We start from the raw sequence: 18,390 nt of genomic DNA on the forward strand, positions 1-18,390 counted from the left end.
CTGAGAAAACAGCAGGAATTTCAAATGTGCGTGATCGATTTAAACTAAAAGAAGCGTAATGTAAGTTCTGGAGTTTTTATAGACGTCTGCCCCGTCTGGTGACAAGCTGAAACGACACCAGTGTTGTGCACGTGCGTGGGAGAAGAGTAAAGGCATCTGCCGTTGCAACTGCACAGGTCTTTTGTTTAGAGGTGTGATGTCTTCTGAGGTAAGAAAGCTATAAATATTGAAGTTAACCTACGTTCTCTCGCTAATGCTTCGATTACAGCGGAGACTCAACAAAGTAGCCAGGTAAACGACAGAGTACTGGCATCACACCCATGCGTAGCCCAGAGAATATGACCAGAATCACTCTCTCATCTACAATCAGCAATTGTAAGGGCATGTATGGGAAAGATATACTTAAGATAAATGATAAGATTAAGATAAGATTAAAGATATACTATATATTTAACCTTTAAACTTGAGCAAAGCTCCTGTAACAGAAAAGAAAGACACAGTTCAATGTATGTATTGCAAAACTAATTTAGCAATCTATATTAATATGTCTTTGATGCTGCAAAACCTGAGCAAGAGACATCCAGCAGAATAATCCATAGAATTGATTATTAAAATAATTATTTGCTGGACCGCGAGTATAATGTGACTTGGTAATGTTACAAGGTCGCCGCTGTGACTGGGGAACAGGTGTGTTAACTTTGCGGCTATTGCTCTCACACTCTCAAAAGAGTGGAAGTTCAACATGGCACCTGGTGGAAAAGAACTGAGAAAAAAGTTTGTTGCTCTACATACATTTTTGAAATCTCACAGCCTTTTGTTATTTTATTTATTTATTTATTTATTTAATTCTTTTGCAAAGCATCTTTGAGTGTCCAAAAAACGCTATGCAAGTTTGATGTATTATTATTATTATTATTATTATAAAGCTAGCCGAGGCTATAAGAATATTGCCATTGTTCTGTGTTCTGATGAGACCGAGATTAAGTTATTTGGTACAGATTTTGTCAACGTGTGCAGCGGAAACCAGGTGCGTAGTACAAAGACAAATGTGTCTGACTGAGTAAAGCATGGTGGTGGTGGTAGAGTCATGGTTTGGAGCTGCATGAGTGCTACAGTTCTCTGAGGGATTGATGAATAACAACGCATACAGTGACATTCTGAAGCAGAGCTTGATACCTCTATTGGGCTGCAGGGCAGTATATACTAACCCCAAAAACACCCTGAAGGTGACCAATGCCTTTCTAAAGAAACTGAAGGTAAAGGTGCTGGACTGGCCAAGCCAACACATTCTCACTCCAAACTCATCAAATACTGACACTTACTTAAGCCCCCGTCACGTCATTGATTGACACACAGGGTGCATGACGAGTGACCTGCAATGAACATTTTTGTTGCTGTTGGTGGCTTTAGTAGTGTATGGTAACATGCATACTAGTGTTTGTTTAGGTTTAGGGTGAGGGTAAGGAATGGGTTAGGGTTACTTTCACAGTTTGCGGTCATGTAAAATTTTCGTGAGTTCCTGCCATGACCTCTCATGCACCCTGCGCATCAATAAAGAAATAAACCCTATTAAGCAATCTGTGGAGCGTCCTCAAACGGAGGGCGGAGAAGAGCAAGGTCTCTAACATCCACCAGCTCCATGATTTCACCATGGAATAGTTGAAGAGGATTCCAGTGACAACCTGTGAAGCTCTAGTGAACTCCAGGCCCAAGAGACTTAAGGGAGTGCTGGAAAAGAATGATGACCACACAGAATATTGACTTTGGGCAAAATATAAAGATTTTCACTTCAGGGTGCGCTCACTTTTGTACTCACTGCCAGCGGTTTAAACATGAATGGCTGTGAATTGAGCTATTTTTAGAGGATGGCAAATTTAGACTGTTATATAAGCTGTATTCTGACTACTTTACATTGTATCAAAGTGTCACGAATTTAGTGTTGTCTCACCAAAAGATTTAATAAATTATTAGCAAAAATTGGAGAGGTTACTCACATTCAAAGTTTTGTTAAACATAGCACGAAAAGAAAAAAATTGTATTGGCAGATCAAGGATTAAAATTATTGGAAAGCAAATACTGACCACACCATCTCCGACTGTTGCGTCTCTTACAATAAATTGATTAGTAGTTGATGCATGGTGTGTTTATAAAAGCAAATACCAAAGACTTGCCTGACAGCAGTCCCATGACATGAAAGGTATTTATTAATCTACACAAACGTTTTCTGTACATTTCAAAAAGGCTTATTTCTCTGATACTGGGGTTATTTCTGAACGTATATGCTGCCAAATGCTGGTACCCTTCTGAGCAGACAGATGACATGTAATTCCTTTATTAGATTCTGTCAAAGGGGGTAAAACAAACAAGGCTAAGTCAGTTCCAACTCAGGAATCACACTCAACTAAACCTCTGTTTGCCCTGAACATGGGAGCCACGCCCGGACAGCTCGGAGTTTGCTGTCTGCATATCCATCTTGGCAAGGATACACAGCGTCGGCATTCTCTTTCAGCACATCGCTATAAGCCAGGCGATTTGTCTGCTACCACAAGGCCTGCTGTCAATTGAGCACATTTTATGGAGCCAGCAGGAGATTACCTTCAGCTCGGAGCCCATCGGTGTCTGTGCACCGTGCTGAAAATTTATCTCAACAACAATGTTTCTCCAATACTCTAAATCAGACCCAATAATGGACTGCAAACTGCCCCGGATTGTGCACGTCTCACTTCGGCGTGACATATGGTGCGGCGTGCTGGGGGATCCAAGAGAGCAAGAGGCAAACGCACACGCAGACGTTTACTGTTACATATTTAGATCATAGTCGTACTGATGCATTTTCAATGGTTACACATCTTGTTTCATTTGTGCTCTTTGTTCGCTGACATTTCTGCCTCTGGTGCTCCGTTCTCATGCTCCGTAGACCTGTGTAGCGCTGTAACACATCGCCCTGTCAGCCTGCTCTTTGCCTGCATTGTTCGTTTCAGTCTGGCTCTTTGTAACTCATAATCCTTTGCCAAACAGCAGCAAACTCTTTAAAGGCGACGGTTGTTATGTACAGTAATCAGTCTTCAAATACACAGAGTAGAAAACGGTGAGAAAACGGAGGTGCTGCAGACTCTCAGCAGAAGAAGGAGCATTCATTCAGAAAGTATTGAAAGGATGATTAGAAATAAAAGAAGAGAGATATGGGCTGATTCACAAACGAGTAGAGAAAAATCAAATAGGTGATGCCTCGTTAAAAATTATTGTTATTGGACCAATAAAAATGACTAGCATATGGTATTTTAGGAGACATTTTGAAAAAAAGTGGATATACACTTTAATGTCTAGCATAACAAATTACAATTAGGTTTCTTCAGCAGGGAAAGGGAAGCCTGACAGAGTTAGATTTAGTGTATTCATGTGTGTCCGAGTCAAAGTCCAAACTTTATTCCAATTAAGAATCTGTATCAAGACTTAAAAACTAATGTTCACAGATGTTCTCCAGCTAATCTGACTGAGATTGAGACATTTTCCCAGGAACAATTTACTATCTAGATATATAAAGCGCGTAGAGACAAACCCCTAATAACATGCAGCTGTTATTTCAGTTTGGTGTGGTTCTACAAAGCCGCAGATGGGCTAAAAGCATTGGCATGACACATTTTTTGACTTTTGTAAGAGAGAAAGTCTGTAAAACATTTGTCCAAGAGGATTGGACAAATATGTTTCGGTCCAAGTTAGGAGTAAAGAAGTATTTGGTAAAAAGGCAACTCAGGTATTGAGTGACTGTTTAATCAATGCAGACAGACAAAAATATAAAGCAATGTGCAAATGCCAGTATTTTAATGAATGAAATAACTCAAGATAAGTAACATTATTAATATGTATATGTATATGTTATGTAACTATTGTTAGAAAAGTTCAAAGTGCTTTGAGTAACAATGCACAGTGTTTACAGTGCCTCCAAGTGGCACGATAGACACAGCAGATAGAAGATAACATTACAACAATAATCAAGTAAGATTAGTGTCACTTCAGTGTAATATCGCTGAAGCAGAACTAAGGCGGTATGGTGCAGCAGAATTACTGCTAAAAGTACTTTTACAACTAAGTAAATATGATTGGTTGCTATAAACCTCTATATGGGGAAGAAAAGAAGTAATGCAAGACACTCTTTTGCAAAGTTTTTACTGGTAAAAAGGATTTTTAGAAAAACACTTACCATTTTCCTTCCGCTTCACAACCATGCACCAGTTTGTTTGGTCTATCATAAAGAATCCTGCTAAAATACACTGAAGTTTGTGGACAAAATGTGAAACACAACAATGGGGTGTGAATACTTTTGCAATTCCCTTTAGCATGTAGTTTCCAGAAATCACATTCCACTCTGTCCTCTAAGCGTAACCACATCCATCCAACCACCCATTTATTCCTTTGCTTTCTGTACTTCCTTTGGTCTGGTCAGGATTGCACGGGGACTGGAGTCTATCCAAGCTGTAGATGTGTGAAAGGAGCACATCCTGAACAGATTTTGAGCCCATCAAAGGCCAACAAAAACTCACACGCACTGTTCAACCAACGGCATTGTCTTTTAATACAGCATTGGGCAAACATGCACAGAATTCAGACATGGCATGGCTGCTCGTTTATACTCTACACCATAATATCACAGCATTAAAAAGTATGCCTAAAGTTCACTCAAAATATCCCAAAGATTTATAACAAACAGGAAACTGATGTTTTTAGAATAGATCATGAAAGTGAAGTTGTGAGCTCCTCTGCCTAGCAACAAATATCTGTTCATGAATAAACTGAAAATAATGTAAGGTTGCAAAGGCAGCTAAAGAAGGGGGATTTTAAAGACTGTGATGACAAAAAAAAATGTTTTTAAAGTTAAGTTTAAAAAAGTGTATTGCTTCTTTACTTTTGCTTTCCACTTTTTCTAGAAAGAGAAACACATTTGTTTAGAAATCTATAAAAAAAATCTTTTTTTTCCCCTTTTTTTCCTTTTTTTCCCTCTTTTTTCTTCTTTCCTATTTTTTCTCTTTTTTTCCTTTCTTTTTTTTCTAGAGAAAAAAAAATCTATAAATTAGCTCACCCTTTCATTGTAGTACCATAATCTCACTTATAAATTTGGAAAAATTACAAAAAATTGTTGTCATTGATCTCACTGGTGCCACATCCGGTGCCTTAAACAATCCATGTAAGGAAGAACTTTCTCATTTCTACTTTCCTTTTTTTTTTTACAGGAACCTCTTATTAGTGAGCCATTACTATGTGTCACTGGGGAATAAATACGCTGAGACAAGGAAGCCCATTCCACAGTAAACTAGGCTGGATAACGCTCCACATTATTTTGAGCAGGATGGTAACAGGAAAAAACAAATATTCAGATTTTACTACTCAAAATAGCATATTCTGTTCACCAAGCCTCCATAACAACTATTAGACACCATCTACATGCCAACTGGTTGTCAGGGAGTGATGCATAATAACAGGCTTTTCTGCCCCGACATTAGAAATGTAAACATATGGAGTTGGCTAAACTCTACTGGTACTTTAACTGGAACTGTGTACTTTGGTCTGGTGAGACTGAGATCGAACTTTTTCAGAACCAAACATCCATTTAAGCATTAGGCAAAGGATGAATATATGAAAAACCATCTCATGCTCACCATTAGCTACAGTGGGAAATCTGTGATGCTGTGGTGCTGTGATGCTTGGGTCTTTCAGTTAGATGATCATCCAACATTTAAGCCTAAAAGAACAAATAAAACATTGCCCAAACTCTAAATTCACCATCTTCTCAGTTCCTACCGTAATCCTTTTGGAAACCTGTGGTGTCAGATAAAGAAAAGAGAGCAAAGGAGAGGATCCAAAAGGGAATGATCAAAGATTCCTCTGTCCAGCCTTAGGAAATGTTGTAGGGGAAGACTAAGTAACTAACAATGTTATTAGTAATTGTGCAACCAGGGGATTTATTCAAGATTATATATTTCTTAATATGAGACACAATAAATGTCCTCAGATTAAAGCTTGAATGTTTCTAGGAGATTTTTTGCACCAATTAAAGATTAACTTTAATGCAGACACATTTGTCTGCATCTGTATGTAGGCAATCAATGTCATGTTGCTTGACTTAAAATACAGGTAGCAAACAAACTAACAAGATAAACTTATGTTGCTTTTAAAAAATAAAGACTACAGTTCATTGCATACATGTTCTTTTAAATGAATGCAGTTTATGCAGTTTCCTATACAAAAAATATATATATTCTGGTTGCACTTTTTCCCATATAAATGCTCCCCTGCAATCTTTTCAACATCTGAAGGTGTCAGACTGAATATCCACGTTTAAGCGGTCTAAATAGCTTTGCTCAGTTGACAGGTAACTGTGGGAACATCTGGACGACTCACTGTAGGCATTACAGCAGCAAAGTCACAGCAGCCACAACCAGATGGCCCGGAGACGACGCATTCTGGTAAACCTGTGCACGCCTGCGACTCGAGCTCGTTTCGTGTGTTTGTGTGTCAGCTCCTGTTTCATCCTGTCCGCAGTGGATCTACTCATCTGCGCAGCCTGAAGTGCAGCGTAGGCGGAAAGAGTGGCAGTGATTCCAGGTGTTGCATTCCTCCACCTCCTCTGACCAATTCCCGATGAATGGGGACGAGTATCGGCCTTCGCTCTCCTTCGAACCAAAACCCATCAGCCTCCTGCAACCGCACAGCCTGAACCCATTACCGGCGCTAACTTGGCAATTTACCCCATGCAATTGCGATAAGTAGTGGACTAGCCAGCAACAATTGGGTCTGATTCACTTTCTCAGTTCACCAAATGAAAGATGTAGAATGAAGCTGCAGCAGACGCAGCGAAGATTTGGCCGTCACTCCAGAGTGGCCTGGAGGTTAGAAAATGAGGCTTGTGGCTGGTAAAAGTGCTTAGAAAGCAGAGCCAGCAAGTGAATGAGAACTCGCTGCACTCCCATAACAACTGACACGCTTCGTCCACCATCCAAATTTAAAAGGTCTGGTTGCACCAGACTGCTCTGGAGAGCAGAGGAAGACGAACCACAGGTTTAAATTTATTAACAGACCAGGATTTTTTTATTTACATGCCAATTCTGGGGCAGAAAATCTGGAAGGAAGCAGAGGATTTGACATATAAAATCGTTGGAAGTGGGTTTGATCTGATATATTTGGGGTTTTCAAACAGTAAGGATGAGTGCACACGTTACGATGATCAGAGGAAAAGAGAGGCTGTATTTATCACTCCTGCTTCACCCCTGTCTGTTAATGGCAACTTGCTCAGCTGTGGGTAAACCAACAGCCAGGAGAGACTGGAAACTAAGGCGGAATGCTCTTATAATAGATTAGTTTATTTAACTAATATTATACAATAATTAGTTAAATAATAATCGTCTTAAAAGCTAACTGCTTATGTTATTAAGAAAATAAGAAATATTTTCTGTAAGAAGTGTTCTAACCATTTTAAACCACAAAGAAAACTTGTTAAAAGCTCAGTTATCAAAGGATTAAATAAAAACTTAGAAAGTGGAAGCTAATGTTAGCCTAGCGCCTCATCAAAGATCTTCCTATGTAAAAAAAAAAAACAGGTTACTTTTCTGTTTCCATTCTCTCCTTTCTTGTCATTGTTGTTTTCTGACTCTTTTATTTGCATTTGTAAGCTTGAGTGACATTTGCACCTGCGCTTTCAAGCTGACAGGAGTGTGGCTTTGGCAATTATCACAAATGAATCTGATTGGATGAGGAAAACACGAAAAGCGCTGAACAAAAGGAACATATTTACGTATCAAATTAGTGATTAGAAGCCAAAAGGTTACAAACATATACAATCATCTGTACAGCAAAAGAGAGGGATTAAATCTGCAGTTATCGCCTTTTAATATAATGCTGAATTATAATGCCAAATTATGCCAATGTGTCCATGTATTATATATCTGCTACATTGAATACAGCAATCACTACTTTAATGTAGCAAGTCTTTGACAGAAAAATTATAAATAACTGATTTTTTTTTTATAAATGAGGTCAGTAAGGGATTAAATCAGTCTCTAACAAATGAGCCATTATTAATTGAACTACTGAAATGTTTACATCAATCATATAATTAGACACCTTTTCAGATTAGAGGATGTGTTTAATTTCTAAAATATGGCATTCAGAAAATTATAAAGAGAAACATTTTATAGAGGCAGATGTTTAGGCAGCTCACTGATGGCGGTGAACTCTTTTATACCAGGTCAGTCTGAATTCCACCTGTTTCTGGGGATTTTCTACCTATTACTTCAGATATTTTGTTGTTGCCTTTAGGCTCAGTTTATTCTTGTGTGTAAAGAATGGTACTTTATTTGTTGTGGCATGAAAAGCAGATAAGTTGATAAAATGTGAATTTAAAATGTCTCATAAAGTTTGAGTTCTCATTATGTTTGACTGTCAAAAAGCTAGCCACTTTAAGGTCACAAGAATTTCAAGGCAAAAGCTGCCATTTATTTTGCTTGTGTGGGATCAAACTAATAAAAGAGGGGAAAAAGGACCTTTGAACACATCTAGAAATCCAATTTTGGCCTTTGAAAAGGAGCTTTGGCAACCAGACGTCGAGGTTAACCCAGAAAGAAAAAAAAATTATTTGGTTCTGAAATCTATTTGCTTGAAAGAGGACATAGAAACATCTACAGAGAGCTGTAAATTAGCGTTAAGCAACTGCATGTGCTGCTGCTGCTCAAACATACAGGGGCTGCACAGTAGCACCATGACTGATGTCTGTGGTCTCTGCACCACTTGACACCAGATTATTGCTCTACAGTTTAATATAGCCACATGCCATAAAGCAGAAGTCACACTGCACGCAGGGATGAAGCAGGAGAACAGCTCATCTCCTCTCTTCTTGTGTATCGTTTTTCATCTCCTCCCAGGCTCTCTGCACTGAAACAGGCTGCTGAGTACACACACACACACACACACACACACACACACACACACAGATATGACAGAGAGCACCCGGGGCTCAGGTGCTTAAAGGTGAAGAGAACAATATGGTCATGCACTGTTTTAACTCTACGTCATCTCAAGTTTCACGACCAAAGGGGCTTTTCAAAGTCTTTCCGTCCATCTGTCTTTCAGTCACTCCATCCTGTTGCCTGCCCTCCTGCTGCGAAATTGGCAAGGCACACCTGTTCCAGCAAACACACACACCCACACACACACACACACACACAATAATCAACCCAGCAATTTAAGAGAATTAATAGCAAGGATAGAGGTCAGCAAACAAAGAAGAAGCAACAATCCCCAGAACTGTGTGAGAAACATTATAGAGGCAGCTCAAGCTGACTTACTTGTACATTAGTAATTATCAATATGCATTATTGTTATCCTTAAATAAACGTTCCATAACAACAGAGCCATTTGCCCTGGGCAAAAAAGGCAAAGCATGCAGCTTCGGTTCAAACTAAGTTGTTCAGGCAATCCGTACGCATCAAACAAGCTGGTCTGAGGAACCTGCCGTGCGCAGACACACCAACACGACTCACATTTGAAAGGATTGAGGATCAAATTAGGAACAAAAATGACAGAAATCCAACATGAATCCCAATGACTAATTTGTGAGAATTATTGCTCCCATAATTCATCAATTCAACAAGAAATAACCTGCAAAAACTCTAATGGTATAAATTAATTTGTGCAGCCACATTCGTAGTCACCCTGATGTACGCCATCCGTAAGAGCCGGAGACACTTTATGCATACATACCAGACATGATTAGCTAGAACGAGCTCTCTGTGTGTATGAGATCCCAGTTGGTTGTGGACTCATTAGATGTCTGTAGTGGTCTGCTTAATTGTCAAGGTTTCTAATTCCACGGTGCAAAAGGTCCCAGGAAAAGGTGGGGTCCGGCAGCAGCTGACCTTAACCTCCAACAGCTTCAACCCCTCACAGACATTGTGTTTTAATCAGTCTGCATGCTAATAAAGCTCACAAGGTCCAGCGTTGCTTCCGTATTCATCAATCTCAATGTTTAATAAGGACTGTAAGAACTCTTATTGTATCAGTCTGTCGTTTCTGCAGTGCAGCGAACTGCAATGCAGCAGAGGCTCGGACAAAAAGGAAGCATTGAATCGTGTTGACGCTTCAAGGTTTTTGTAATCAGAATAAACATGACAAGACTATTACAGAGCTACAAAGCGAACGAGTTCAGAAGACACACAGACTTAGTTCTTGGAAATGGATGACAAGTCACATTACTTACAAGTCTGCACTACAAAGAACCTTGCAAAAGTATTCATAACCCTTTAACATTTTGTCACATTTTGTCACAACCACAGACTTCAAAGTATTTTAGATTTTACGTGACAGAGCAGCCAAAAGAGAAGCTGCACAGAGCCATGTCTAAGGTGGGACAATTATTTGACACAATATTCTGCCTTTATGGAAGAGTGGCGAGAGAAAAGCTATAAGAGAACAGTTTGCCACAATTCATGTAAAGGAGACAGCAAACACAGAGAGGAAGGTGCTATGGGAAGATGGATGAAGCTAAATAATGGGATGTTCTGGATGAAAACTGCTTAGAGGCAGCAAAAGACTTGAGATTGGAAGAGAGGTTGATCTTTCAGCAGGACGGTGATCCCCTAACAGGTAAATGGTATATAATCAAAGCATATATGATATGGAGAGTTGAAGTTCGGGGCCGTGATGTGGTGAAATGTGAAAAGGTTTAACAGGTGTAACTAGTTTTGCAAGGCACTGTAGCTATTAATCTAAAGCTTTAAGCAAAAAAAACAAGATATAAAAGTAAAATGTTGTCAAATCTGGGTGTTCCCCAACTTTAACACTTTGGTTTCTGGTAGATTAGAACAAACAAGCCGACTCTTTAACGAGAATAGACGAGACCTTAGATGTCCACTGAGTATCCCTTTAACTTTGGTGAAAAATACTCCATAAATAAACCCAACTTTCTTGACTTTCAGTCTTTCTGAATGTTATCTCCATGAGAGCTCAGCAAATGTGTTAAAGGGATCCCTTTGAAACAGAAAAGATGCCACGTTTTTGTGTTTTATCCACAACCTTGTGGTCTGATTGGCTCCTACCTGGCCTGAGGCAAGGAATAATAATTGTTCCTAGCAGCGGGTGATTTGTTATATTTACACAGGTCTGCGAACTAACTAATTTAGGCCACCCTCTGCTACTGAGCAAGCAGCCAGCAGACAGGATGGCAGGTCTGCAACGGGGGAAACAATTTGGCTATTTTTCCTGCATCTAATCATGACCCCAGCGAGTCTCTCAGCTTCATGTTAGGGATTTCCTTCATGTCAGAGATCTTCACTCAGCAGTTAGATGTTGTGGGTGGAGGTTCCAGTCCAACCGCTATCTAACGATTGTTGAAAGATCCTCTGATTACAGTACGAAGCTTGGTGGTTTCTTTAAAGTAAGAGTTTTAAGCACTAATCTTTCTGTAAATCATCACTTAGTCGCCGTGTTCAGCCACAATAAGCGCTCTGAAAATTATCAAAATTAATGAACCCAGACAGTCTACCACTAATGATGGAAATCACTCATCACAGTTTTTAGCTATGCAAATCAAATAGGTGATTTCCCTTGATTAAATAAAGTATGGAGGTCGTGTTTCCTGCCTATACCTGTCCTTTGACTAAAGGGCATGTTTCCTCCTCGCATTATTTTACCACTTGCTGTCTGAACAACATGACAGGTGTCAAGACAGCTAACATGAAAGAAAGGTAGTGCAAACACAGAGTAAAGTAGCAAAGTAAAAGGTGGGTTTTAGTTTTTGAAGAAAAAGGTGCAAAATTGCTGAAATAAAATGTCGAAAGAAGTGAAATATTCTTTTTAGCGTCGGCATCTAAATGTGTGCACGCATCAATGTGCACACAGGTATGGGCAAACGCAAGTCTGCATACGTGTTTCTGCACAAGTGTGCATGAGACCGATGGGGCACCTGGAGAGCCAAAGACGCTTTCAGAGGCTGGCGGCTGCTTTAAAGAACTTTGCTTGACTGAATTTGCGGCGGCGGGTCTTTCCGAGTATGTCTCCACCAGCTTTGCTCATCTCCAGACTCACATTGTTTTCCCATTTTGCTTTGCAAAGAAGCTAAAGCTCAATCAGATTAGATGGTAAGTGTCCAAACAAGTCAAGTCTTGTAACAGAGTCCGGGTCTCTTTAATGGCGGACTTTAACTAGGCCATTCTAACACATGAATAAGCTTTGATCTAAACTATTCCATACATCCTCTTGGAAGGTAAAACTTTGTCCCAGGCTCAAGTCTTTCACAGTCTCCATTACATATCCTGTATTAGCTCCATCCATCTACCAATCAAATATGACCAGCTTCTCTTTCCCTGCAAAAGACCATCTCCACACCATCGTGTTTCACTGTAGAGAACTTCTAATTGGGGAGATGTGAAATGCTGAGGTGCTGCACGGTGGAGCAGTGGGTAGCACTGTTGCCATGCCGCAAGAAGGTCCTGGGTTTGAGTCCTACCCTCACCCTGGGTCTTTCTGCATGGAGTTTGCATGTTCTCCCTGTGCATGTGTGGGTTCTCTCCGGGTACTCCAGCTTCCTCCCACAGTCCAAAAAACAACATGACTGTTAGGTTAATTGGCCTCTAAATCCTCCTTAGGTGTGCATGAATGGTTGTTCGTCTTGTTTGTCTCTGTGTTGCCCTGCGATAGACTGGCGACCTGTCCAGGGTGTACCCCGCCTCTCCCCCATCGACAGCTGGACTTTTTCTGACTTTCTTCTTGCCACGGACAGCGCTACACAATTCATAGTGTTCCTTTGAGTGAACCAGTGTTGTGGAACTCTGCAGCTCCTCCAGAGTATTTTTTTCCCCTTTTTTTTTGCCAGTTCTGTGATTAATGCTCTCCCTACCTGTGCTTTCATTTTAGGTGGATGCCTATACCCTGGTAACTTTACAGTAATGTCATGCTCTATTTTCAAATGATGGATTGGACCGAGCTCCAGAAAATACCCAAAGCGTGCAATATTGTTTTATAACCTAGCCTCGTTTTAAACTTTTCCACAAATTCCTCCCTCACCTCTCTGGATTGTTCCTCCGACATTATAATGCTGTTTGTTCACTATTGTATTTACTAATTAGTATACCTCTGAATGCACTGAATTTTATTTATCACAGTCAATAGGGAAGATATAAATGTATGCCAACCTTTTAAGATTTGTAACTTTAGAAAATGTTGTAAAACCATGTATCATTTTGCTCCAACTTTACAATTATACCTCACATTATGTTGGTCTGTCATATAAAATACCTAAAGGAAAAAAAATTAAGTTTGTGGATTTAATACAGCAACATTCATCACAAGAAGTTTATTATGAATATTTTTTGCAAGCTACTGCAATATTTGTTAACAGATTTTTTTTTTTTTTGCCTGCTCATTGTTCCCTCACACAACTGGAGGCCTTACTACAAAGCTGAGCTGAAGCGCAGCCACAAAGGGAGAGGCCCTCGCTTCCACTGCTTTCTTCTGGGACATACTGTAAGCACGTTCCTCCAGACCCAAACAGGAAAATACAAAAAAAAAAACTGTCTGGAAGACTTCAGAGTGTGTGAAAAGCCAACTTTCCCTCCAGCAGGCTTGATGTTTAAAAGCACATTCACTCTTCCTTTAATTTTTGTCCACTCGCTACCACTACTGTATTGGAACAATACAGTAAGCAGGCGGGCGGGGGCTGTCTGGGGACTGAGCGGCTTCCTCTTAAGAATAAAAAAAATACGGGTCTGCAGGCAGATTGGCAGGGTGGGGAAGTGTGACCTCGGGTAAACAGTCTCCGCTCTCGGGTTTTTCCCAGGACGGACGCAAACTCCGTCCAAACCGCAGCAGGTTGCAGGATCCCACAAACACCAGCAGGCTTGCCCGAGTAACCCCGCTGACCTTATACCCTCCATGGAGGAAGTAATTTGGAGCCAATCATCCATCCTATGAGGCCCAACAGGTGAGCTGTCCAAACCTCAAAAAGACAATGGGGTTTTTATCCTTCAGCCTAGAGGAGGCCATACCATCGCAACGGTACAATAACAGTACCCAGCCATCACTGTTTGCCACCCTGGAATTAGGGCCCAATTTAGCCATCAACAAGAGCAAATAGTGGGTGAAGGGGAGGTCTTCGTCTCTTTCTTCCTCACGGAGCACCTGGGGAGAGCCACAAAGTGCTGCCGGAGGGTCTGTCATTAAACACAAGAGGTCAGTTCCGATGACAGATGAAAGGACACAAGTGAAGCCTTTATGGATATATGAAGTGGATATTCCCGATAGCTGAATATAGATATAATAAGCGCCGAACGTCTCATAATGGGCAGACCACACATACAGACCCCAGGTGCTTGAAAAGTCCCCTTATCCCTTTGAACACCTGCTCCTGGACGAACCACAGGTGCTCTGGGATTACAAGTGAACCCTAAAGTGCTGTAACTCAATCTTACGTTGAGATTCTCCCGCCTTTAACAACAGCAAAATTACAACAAAGGGGCACGGAGCAGAGGCCGAGCCGAGCCCGTCACAACAACAGGGGGGGCAAGGCCTACGTTTAACAGTGGTGGGAATTGTGGGAGCAGCAGCACAGGAACACTTTCAATGGACATCGAAGGCCGACTGGGACTCGACTTCCTCCGCTGCCTCCAACGTGAGCGGCTCACCCCCACCCCACCCCACCCCCCTTCCACACCCGACCGCGACATAAAAAAAAGATAAGCATTGTTTGGCTGAACAAAGGGCCACTTTAAATGTCTCAAACGCATCCAGTTTAACATCCAAGGCCAGCATTTGAAGTCAAGTAGAGCAATAAATAATTGCACAAGAGAATGATGACAATCTTCTGGGTTCAGTTAGAAAATAGCAAGTTGAGTTTCATTGTCCTTCAACACAAAGTGAACGACTAGTTGGAAGGACAATTGAAAGACATACACATCTTGAAAGAGGTGTTTCAGCAGGTCAGGAGCCTATAAATAGCCAGCCCATAAGGGTACGTGTGGCCCATGTTGATTTTGGACAGTCTATCTGGGTCTGGGCTCACAATGGGCTTCTTTTTGTGACCTCCATTAGGCTAAAAACTACAACTAAAAACAACTAATATTGGCCAAACCAGTTACCCTATGTAGGTTATAGCAGTGTCTTCCATATAGGTTCCACTATTTTGCCCAGTGCTACCCAGCTTCATAACCTGTATAGGCTGTTATCTTCGGACTATTATGTAACCTATGGACACTCCCAAGAAACGACATATTTTCCACCCATTTCCTATAAATATGGGGCTAACATGCAAATGTTTGCTGGATCCGAGCCAATCCATATGGGAACTCAGATGAGTCTTAATCAATTTTGTTTTAAATAGCACAGCAAACCAACGTAGAACCCATAAGAGTCGGTTGGTGCTCAGCCAACATTTACATAAAGGGCCCATATTGAATATAGAAATGGGTTTAAAATGGGTCCCAGATTAACTGTTCACGCCTTACATAATGGCCCCTTGCATACTGCATAAGTCTAAACCTGAATAATTGTGGATACAAAAAGTGGCATCCATATGGTACATAGACACAGCTAATGGCCATGTTTTTTTGGCAAATTGGTTTTGCTGCAATAGGTTTTATACAGTCAACCAAGTGGGTCCCACATATGAAATTTTATCCAAGCCCAGGTCCACCAAGGACACATCCATGAGCAGGACCCACATGGGGCCCATATATAGTGTATTTTCAGCACCTACCTGGAGATTTTCACTCTGAGCTACAGGTGTATGACCAGTGTGTGTCTTGTGTGTGTGGCTTCACTTTTTGGCCAAGTTATCCTTTATTGAACCTTTACAAGACATTTATCTGGGGCCATTGTGTAACCTGTGAAGTATCCCACGTGACAATCATTCTCATCCAGTTTCTTACCAATATGGGCCCGTTTTGTGTGGAATGCCAGCTACCCCGTATAGGCCCTAATAGCGTTGGGCAATTCCTGATGACCTACTGGTTTTGCCATGTCGGCTGTATTAGTGAACCCAAGTGGGTACCGAACAATCAGTGTATTGTGATCCCAGGCCCACTTACTGCCAACCAGCCTGAGAAAAATCCACATGGGGGCCGTCATGGGGTCCTCAATACAGCCACTCTGAAGTGATGAGGAAATTAAAAAGATGGGAACACGGGAGAGTAAACTAACCTTCAAGGAGTTTTGGTCAGCCAGAGCTTGCGCCTGCTTCTTCAATTCGGACACCTTCTTTTGACACAGCTGGCAAAAGCCTCCTTTCTCCTCCGACTCGGTGATGGAAACTGACCCGGCGCCCTCGGGTGGAGGTCGGCTGCTGCATCGCGCTTCCTCCGCTGAGTGAAGCCTTTTCCTGGGGCTCACGGCGGACCCTCCACTCGCACATCCCTCCACCTTCAGCACAAGATGAAAAGTTTGCTTGTCAGTTGGGCCGTTCGTGCGTCAGGTGCGCACGGGCAAACCAGAGAGCGACACTTACTTGAGTGCGCACAACAGCGAGATGCGGGTTAAATTTAAATTAAAACGCAAACCAACTTTTCAGCCCCGAGTGTGACCCACTTACAGTGAACTCGCGGTTTTGGGGGTCCTCTCCATCAGTAGCCAAAATGCCCTCTGACATTCTCATTCTCCGGGATCCAAGATTTATGCCTTCAGGAGAATCTTTCGTCAAAGTCAAAGCGCAAGCGGCCAGGTAGCGCCATGAGCTACTCTGAGGATTAGACTCGCTGTCATCTGTCACATTGCAAGTAGGCAGGAGCTGCACAGCGAAGGCAACGACTGAGAGTGTCCATAAGTTTGAAAGCTGCGCAGAGTTTGGGCAGATCAATAGAGGAGGCGGTGTGCCCTGCTAAAAATGGGAGGGCTGAATAAACTTTCTCGTCCGGGGTGGGGTCTCAATATTCGAGACATTTAAACGCTCTCTTGGTAGTTTTAATTATTTAATATCTCTCCTATATTTACTCTTTTTTTTAATGCGTAAGCGTGTTGCTCTGCGTTATATATGGAATAATAGACATTTAAAAATGCGAAATAAAAACCTTAAAGAATAGGCCGTCATGTAATTAGATGTACTTTGGCTAATTGGTATGAAACAAGTGCTTTCATTTAAGAAACCATACTTTACGATTAGTCTTCCTTTTGACCAACAAAATAACTCCAGTTCAGGATCGTCAACAAGCGCGTCCCTGCGCGTCGTGCATGGGACTCTGGCGCCATCGCCTGGGTGAACAACGCAAAAGCATCTCTCAGACTGAAGGAAACGGCGCACTACGAGTTTAATATTTAATTGGTAAACTTTAATTTTTTTATGCGGGTGATGTAAGCCATAGTGGCTACCACGGAAAGGGGTTTTACAATTTGTGTCAGTCTTTAGTTTAATACACGTCATTTCATGCTAAATCGCAAATAAATCCAGAAAAAACGTTTGACAGAAAATAACTTCTAATAGTTTTAAGGGTGAAATGAGATCATCTCAAGACCTGTGGATCGCTGTAGCATCAGAAAAGGAAAACTGCTCCACAATTTCATACAGTATCGTTTTTGTTAGATTGTTGCACAAATGCGTTCAGAACATTTTAGAATAGCTTCATGATTTCTAATTTGTTAACATAACATTTATACTGGTATTGTATTTATGTAGGGTTTTATGTGCGTTTTGGGTTATATTTCAGAAAATAAGAAAATCAAAGAACGTAAAAAATAACCCAAACTCCCCCAAAGACATTAAATAAAGACTTGAAATTAATCTGAGGTCAATAAAAGGGGATGGTGTGAGTTGCACCAGAATCCCGGAGAGGAGCGCTCCTAAGCGCATCATTAGTCTGGACCCTAACTGTTTTGCCTCATAATATTTATTCATGTATTTTTTTTTTCGTCCCAAATTACACTTCTTACCTTTGTTTTTCTCTTCAGCAGGTGACTTGTAAACCCAAATATGATGTCCGAGTCAACAAAGATAGTCCCCAGGTCTATGACGTTGGGGCTGGGCTTCCCTGCTCCGGGAGAGCCCGGTGAGTTTGGTAAAGCCATGCTGGCTGCAAGCGCTGCCCAACAACAGATTTTACTCCTATTTGGTGTTTAGATCCATGTAATTCACGAGTCTTGTTTCGCCAGAAAAGATCCGAGAGGTTTTTTAATCCCAACATCCAGGGAAATGCGTTGAGCACGTGTGCGTAAAAATAACCTCCCGGGTTCCCAGTGGTCTGTGGTCCAAGAGAAAGGGAAGGACAATCCCCCGGGGTTTGTATCCACTGTGTTCGGCTACTTTTTAAGAAATCCTGAGGCTGCTCATGCCTGATCTCTGACTGATGCTGCTTCAGGTCTGAGAGCGAACAAGGAGCACCTTGTGCATCTGCTGCGCACTGATCTCCTGCCTCCCTCCATCTC

At 41.4% G+C, this 18,390-nt stretch overlaps 1 protein-coding gene across 2 annotated transcripts in view; it reads right to left on the bottom strand.

Moving 5' to 3' along the window:
• The window catches only part of kif26ab (kinesin family member 26Ab), a 101,429-nt gene extending 83,039 nt beyond the window's left edge, over window positions 1-18,390 (bottom strand). The window contains exons 1-2 of one of the 2 annotated variants that reach the window (XM_021310646.2): window positions 17,899-18,390; window positions 16,180-16,398 (exon numbers count right to left, since the gene is read on the bottom strand). In XM_021310646.2, the coding sequence (XP_021166321.2) occupies window positions 16,180-16,398; window positions 17,899-18,033 (354 nt within the window). In that variant the 5' untranslated portion in view covers window positions 18,034-18,390. Of the gene's footprint in view, window positions 1-16,179; window positions 16,399-16,567; window positions 16,809-17,898 lie in introns of those variants that run through there. The other variant, XM_012852518.3, reaches the window with a different exon arrangement.

This window comes from Fundulus heteroclitus, chromosome 19, assembly GCF_011125445.2.
Source record: "Fundulus heteroclitus isolate FHET01 chromosome 19, MU-UCD_Fhet_4.1, whole genome shotgun sequence".
Classification (NCBI taxonomy): Eukaryota; Metazoa; Chordata; class Actinopteri; order Cyprinodontiformes; family Fundulidae; genus Fundulus; species Fundulus heteroclitus.